The sequence below is a fragment of the Nilaparvata lugens genome, chromosome X, assembly GCF_014356525.2.
Source record: "Nilaparvata lugens isolate BPH chromosome X, ASM1435652v1, whole genome shotgun sequence".
NCBI lineage: Eukaryota > Metazoa > Arthropoda > Insecta > Hemiptera > Delphacidae > Nilaparvata > Nilaparvata lugens.
The window spans coordinates 14,604,694-14,612,111 of NC_052518.1; the positions used below are offsets into that span (position 1 = coordinate 14,604,694).

The 7,418-nt window shown below is 38.4% G+C and overlaps 1 protein-coding gene across 1 annotated transcript; it reads left to right on the forward strand.

The window, feature by feature from the left end:
• Positions 1-320: 320 nt before the first annotated feature.
• LOC120354388 (ATP-dependent DNA helicase pif1-like) lies at positions 321-2,189 on the forward strand. Its single transcript, XM_039441456.1, has one exon. The coding sequence runs from the start codon at positions 321-323 to the stop codon at positions 2,187-2,189; it is 1,869 nt and encodes a 622-aa protein (XP_039297390.1).
• The last annotated feature ends 5,229 nt before the right edge of the window (positions 2,190-7,418 follow it).

The following is a 7,418-nucleotide window of genomic DNA, read 5'->3' on the forward strand; positions in this document are numbered from 1 at the left end:
GGTATCCAACTGTTGTTCATTTGGCTGTGCATCTTGAAAATGGTCAACGTGTATATTTCACTGCCGATAATATTGCAGATAAAGTTTCAAACCCTCCAAGCACCACTCTCATGGAATTTTTCAAACTCTGTCAAACAGATGACTTCGCTCAGAGTCTTCTTTATGTTGATGTACCATCATATTATGTATGGGCTAATAGAAAATTCACTAGAAGGAAGAAAGGTGAATCAATAGAAGGATGGCCAGGAATAAAAAAAGATTCTGCACTTGGAAGAGTTTACACTGTCCACCCAAACAACACTGAATGCTACTACCTCCGCATGTTACTTCATGTAGTACATGGACCGACATCATTTTCTGATTTGAAGACTGTGGATGGTGTTCTCTACCCATCCTTCCAGCTTGCCTGTAAAACACGTGGTTTGCTAGAAGATGACAAACAATGGGTTCAAACATTGCAGGAGGCTGCAGTTTCTGAATCTCCACAGAAGCTTAGAGAGCTGTTTGTTGTCATGTTGGTGTTTTGTCAGGTTTCTGATCCTGCTAAACTATGGGACGAGTTCAAGCTTCATTTCAGCGAAGATATTCTACACAGGCTGGGAAAATACTTCCCAGAAAATAATCAAGTATCTGTTGAGGCCTGTAATCAATGTCTGATCTTGATTGAAGATGCCCTGTTGAGACTTGGAGGTCACAACCTGCAACAATTCAACCTTCCTCAGCCAACACGAACTGAAAAGATTGTAGAAAACCCAGAGTATATGAGGGAATTGGACTACAACACTGCTGAGCTTACTTCTTTTGTTGAGAAAAATGAAAAAAGGTTGACCAAAGACCAGCAAGCAGTCTATGAGTCTGTAATTGATAGCATTGCTTCAGACAGAAGTAAAGTCTTCTTTTTGGATGCTCCAGGTGGTACTGGTAAAACGTTTATAATAAATTTGGTATTGGCTAAAATAAGAAGTTTGAGATCCATTGCTATAGCAATAGCATCTTCAGGAATTGCTGCTACTTTGTTGGAAGGAGGCAGAACAGCACATTCTGCTCTAAAACTGCCTTTGAATCTCTTACAAACAGATACACCCACATGTAACATTTCGAAACAAAGTAACATGGCTAAGGTAATGAGAGATTGTAAATTGATTGTGTGGGATGAGAGTACAATGGCTCACAAAAGAGCATTTGAGGCACTCGACCGAACCCTTAAGGATATCAGAGCCAATAATGATATCATGGGAGGAGTCACAGTTTTATTGGCTGGTGATTTCCGTCAAACTCTTCCAATTATTCCCAGAGGGACCAGAGCAGATGAAGTCCAAGCATGTGTCAAATCCTCTCCATTGTGGCCATATGTAAATAAAATGTCCCTGAGTACAAACATGAGAGTTTTTCTAGGAGACAATGCATCAGCCAATCAATTTTCGTCATCACTCCTCTCATTAGGGGATGGTAACTTCCCAGAATCAGATGGGAAAGTACTACTTGAGGAAAATTTGGGTTCTGTTGTAACAAGTTTACCAGATCTCATGACGAAGATTTATCCTGATGTTGAAAATATTAGAGACAAGCCTATGGAATGGTTACGTGAGAGAGCCATTCTCAGCCCACGTAATGACAAGGTGTTTGAAATTAATGAGCTGATTTTGAAATCTTTTGACAACATTGAAATGGAATACAAGTCAATTGATTCTGTCTTGGAAAATGACCATGCAGTTCATTTCCCCATCGAGTTCCTGAACACCTTGGAACCACCCGGTTTGCCATCCCATAGCCTACATTTAAAAATTGGAGCTCCTATAATATTGCTGCGAAATTTAAACCCACCAAAATTGTGTAATGGGACTAGGCTTCAGATAACAGCCCTACACAAAAAAATCATAGAGGCAACAGTTTTCACAGGCTGTGCAACAGGGGAGTCTGTCTTCATTCCCAGAATTCCTCTGATTCCATCTGGCTACCAGATTCCCTTCAAAAGGCTCCAGTTTCCAGTGAAGTTGAGCTTTGCTATGACCATCAATAAGTCTCAAGGACAAACTCTCAAAATTGCTGGCATAGATTTGAGAGAAGACTGTTTTTCACATGGGCAACTCTATGTAGCTTGCTCGAGAGTCAGCAGTCCTGAGAGTTTGGTATTCTTGGCACCTGACAACAAAACTTCAAACGTTGTCTACAAAGAAGTTCTAAAGTAATTTTATGAGGATCTTTGGATGGCAGTAGGCTAGGGACAGCAAAACAAAACTTCCCGATGTAAAATGACATGGCAGTAGGCTAGGGACAGCAAAACAAAACTTCCCGATGTACATGACATGGCAGTAGGCTAGGGGACCTGCCAAAACAAAACTTCCCGATGTACAATGACATGGCAGTAGGCTAGGGGACCTGCCAAAACAAAACTTCCCGATGTACAATGACATGGCAGTAGGCTAGGGGACCTGCCAAAACAAAACTTCCCGATGTACAATGACATGGCAGTAGGCTAGGGGACCTGCCAAAACAAAACTTCCGATGTAAAATGACATGGCAGTAGGCTAGGGGACCTGCCAAAACAAAACTTCCCGATGTACAATGACATGGCAGTAGGCTAGGGGACCTGCCAAAACAAAACTTCCCGATGTACAATGACATGGCAGTAGGCTAGGGGACCTGCCAAAACAAAACTTCCCGATGTACAATGACATGGCAGTAGGCTAGGGGACCTGCCAAAACAAAACTTCCCGATGTACAATGACATGGCAGTAGGCTAGGGGACCTGCCAAAACAAAACTTCCCGATGTACAATGACATGGCAGTAGGCTAGGGGACCTGCCAAAACAAAACTTCCCGATGTACAATGACATGGCAGTAGGCTAGGGAACCTGCCAAAACAAAACTTCCCGGTGTACAATGACATGGCAGTAGGCTTGGTGACCTACCAAAACAAAACTCATCACAGTTATAAATATGTAAATAGATGGTCTCTATGTTTGCCGGCCTCCCCGTGGCGAGACTGGATAGCCATATTTCAATAGAAAATATGGTGAACTGATGGACAAACACATTATTAGTTCAGTTTTTGCATACCTATAAAATTGTAGGTTGGGGAGGAACAAACTACGTTCACCTCGACCCCCTTATAAAAGTGCAAAAACTAATAATCAAAATCATCAAGCAGAAGTCACCTCTTTATCCGTCAGACAAGCTTTATAATGCGTTTGATGTGATAGATGCAAGACAACTCCACTCCCTAGAAATTATTTGCAGACCACACAAAAACCCAGAAAGCTTTCAAAACAGAAACCATTGTCATAACACAAGGAATAGAAGCCCTCTCATCACGAACGTTGCTAGGAAGGCAACATACCAACAACACTTCAACCACCTAGCACCAAAACTCCACAATTTACTTCCTGTGCACATCAAGATAATAGGAATGAACTCAAGAAAATTTAAATCCGCCATTAAAAACTGGATCACAACAACTGGAAGGCATAATATGAAAAACATAAATTTCGAACAATATGTAAGCTCACTTTCTCAGGGGTTATTTGCACCCCCACTCTAAACTTAATGTATTACTACTAGCAGTAACCCGTGCTTCGCAAGGATCTATTTTAAAACTTGACAACCTGAAATTTGACGTACCGGTAATGAAATTATTAAAAATTGAAAATAAGCCTATATCCATCCTTGGTTGATTGAGAATCTATATGCAAAATTTCAAGTTAATTAGTCCAGTAGACGAGATGATGCGCCATACATAATTTTCCTATCCCGTACGTGTATAAACCAGCTTAACTTATTATAGAGATAGTTAACGACATACACACGTGGCGAATATACACATACAATTTATACGCTCGCGCTCTCAACGCAAAATTAATTTGATCAGCTGATTGACAAAATTATTTCAAGCTTTCCAATGATTACAACATTATGTTAGAATATCATGTGTCAATTATCTCAGTTCCATATGGCGTCCACTTTACCATGTTTATAACCTTACTTAATAGGATCCTTTTTCATCCTTTGAAACCCTTAGAGGCAAAATATCTCAAAATCCGTTCTTAGTGCGCGTCTAGCATGTTTGAAGAATATTTGTGCAAAGTTTCAAGTCTGTAGGACAATTAGTTTGAGCTGTAGTGTGATTTTACATCAAAATTATCGAAAAATGCCCTCTCCTGGACCCCCCTGTGCTCCTGATCGAATTTTTTCTGCATAGATCTAATTTTTTTTCGTAGCTGAACAAAAAAGTTCCTCATGACTTTGCTGTGCAATGAGCGGTTATAAAGTTCAACATTTTTGGGGGGCCCCAGCTCCCTCGGGGGGGCAATTTTATAAAAATTCATTACGAAATTTTATAATTAACTAACACAATATTTCATCTTAATTATAAAAATTCATTATGAAATTTTTTAAAAATATAATTTCTTGCTTAATAAAATATAATTGATTATTACATCAATAAACCTGTATCAGCTACCGTCTACAGAATGTATTGACAAGACAGAGGATCGGCGACATTTTTCTACTGTCTTTCTTCACTGCCATTATAGCGTGGACCTCACTATAGGTCACGCGATCATTTTCTGACTCACTTTTTGACGAAATCACACCACTTAGGATCTCGAACACAAGAAATGATGAAATTTGTGATCTTTTTTAATCTGTCTGTGATATGTCTGAACTTCTCCATACCTCTGCCAACACTACCTGTACACATTTTATAATGAGATTGTCTTTTTCTAGAAAGTGCGTAATAATGAAATATATTTTATACAAAATTAAAGACAAATTAACCGGTGTACCTAATGGTGTAGAGTTTTGCAACTATATATCAAGTTTTTTTTCTAATTTACTATTGCTATTTGGTAATGAGACTAATGAGCAAATTGTATCGAACCTGAAAAAAATACAGTGAAACTCTTACTGCTAATGATAATATCATGTACTTAAATTATTTATTAGTAATATAAAGCATGATTTTATTGTTTCACTCAATCACTGCTCTGCTTTTTCACTTAAAACCACTTGCACTAAACTAATTCAAATGGCATGCTCCTTTTGAGCCTCCGCACCAATCCTCCGTTGTCTAGCAGCTGTATTGCCTTGACGTTGTTGTGTTGGTGGAGCCGTGCTTCATGACTCTCTGCATACCGCTGAATCTCACAGGATACCAGGTTGACTCCCAGATCTCTATGGATGTCGCTGTTCCGCACATACCAAGGAGCATCAACGATGTTTCTGAGTACCTTGTTTTGGCATCGTTGAATGATGGTGATGTTAGTCGGTTTGGTGCAGTCCCAAAGTTGGATACCATAGGTCCAGACAGGTTTGAAGATCTGTTTGTACAGGAGAACTTTGTTTGGAATTTCTTGTTTTTTATGGTGAGCTATTCTTTTTTTCTTTTTGACATGCTCTTTCCAGCAAAGCTTAGCATCAAGAGTCATGCCTAGATATTTAGCAGAATTTGCATGTGGTATGTTGATATTATTTAAGCTGATTGGATGAAACTCCTGTTGGTGAAGTCGACTTGAATTGACTTGCCCCCATTGACTTTCATCCTCCACTTTCTGGCCCAGTCCTGAATTTTGTTGACAGATCTGTGGAGCTTTTCTGTTGCAGTATTTCTGCATCGCTGTCTGTCGACTGCTAGTAGGGCGATGTCGTCTGCAAACATCGCTGTGGTATACTCCTCCACATTTGGAATATCACTGGTGAAGAGAAGGTAAAGCACTGGCCCAAACACACTTCCCTGTCCAACTCCTGCTTTTATCTCTCTCACATCAGAATTTGAATCTTCATACTTGACTCTGAAGTACCTTCCACCCAGATATGATTGCAGTATTTCTGTGAATTGCTTGGGAAGCATATTCTTCAACGTGTAAAGAAGTCCATCATGCCATACTTTGTCAAAGTCTTGCCCTATGTCAAGAAAAGCTGCTGAACAAATCTTTTTTTTCTTACAAACTCTTCTCTATCACATTAACATGTGCCTGGTCAATTGTGGAGTGCTTTTCTCTGAAACCAAACTGATGATTAGGAATCAATTGTTTACTCTCTATTATTGTCTTGAGCCTACTCAATAATAACCTTTCAAACAACTTAGATAACACAAGTAACAATGAAATCGGCCTATATGAAGTTACTTCATATGTACGTTACCTATGTTTAGAACTGCTTCCAACTCCTGTTGTCGTTGTAAGAGTCCGTTTGCATTCTACTCCATTATTTTCAGTGAATGAATCATCTTGATTTCTGTTGTCTTGTATTCTCTAATTTCTCGATGCAGGGTTGAAGATTTCTTTCAAATTATAAAAAAGAAATTCAAATGCTCATTTAAATAGCTTAGGATAGCAAGATATCCTATTATAGTAAGCTCCACGTTATAATGGCAGTGTTTGATTAGTTAGCTTTGGGAATCATATTATTTATTGGAAAATATTATAGTTTTCTCAGGAATTTCTAAATTTTTTTGTAAATTTCGATGTGGTAATGACTTACCAAAATGGATTTCTACATTTTTTTTATTATATGAGATATTCTATTGAGTAAATATAACATTTCAGTTTTTTTTTTTGAGAAAGAAGAGGAAGAAGAAAAACAAGAGGAGAAAGGAGGCGAAGAAGAAAACGAAAAAGAAAACGATTGGAGAGATTGAAGGGATGATTTAAATTCCTGTTGGTTATCAAGTTCACTTGAGATGAGCTGTAGGATTTGTTGGGTGCCTTCCAACCCTTCATCTTTCTCTATCTGTTATTTTTTATTATCTGTTGTCTATTTTCTTTGGAGACGATCTCGGCGAAGGTCGCTCTCATATGAATGCCAGTTATAGCTTTCATTGATCAGTTCTTTCGTGATGTTACCGTATGTTTCTGAGTCAACTGCATTCACTTTAAAAGTCTCACTACTCAAGAGCTTGATCCTAAATTTCTCAACTGCTGATACTTTTCCCAAGCTCTTTAGTAGATTATCCAAACTCTTTATACCAGGGGTGCCCAGCCCCCCCAAGGGCAATGGCGCAAGCCCCCCCCCAATCCAAGTGTAATGCCCCCCCAAAGTACCCCAATTCCCAACCCTTTAGTTTTCAACATTAGTCAGTGTATGACAAAAAAATTCACATCTTACATTCTAATCTTCTAAATGAAATTATTTACCTTTGTCTTGTGAGGAGTTCTTTCTGTTTTCATAATATTGTAAAAATATATACCATCGTTCCTTATCTCTTTTAAAATAGAAATAAAGTATCTTTTTGATATCATTTTTGAGACTAGCAGTGCACCCGTTCTTGTTCGGGAGGACTAGAAAGTACTAAATTACATCAGGAAAAACTACATGACAAATATTTTAATAGGATATTGAAAGATAAGTAAGGGAGGCTTTGCTTTTTAAATGTTATGGTTACTTATAAAAAGTTGAATAATAATATAATTGATAATTCT

What these genes read in the sequence shown, in the direction of transcription:
- LOC120354388 (XM_039441456.1), top strand. Translation starts at nt 321, where the DNA reads ATGTTACTTCATGTAGTACATGGACCGACATCATTTTCTGATTTGAAG.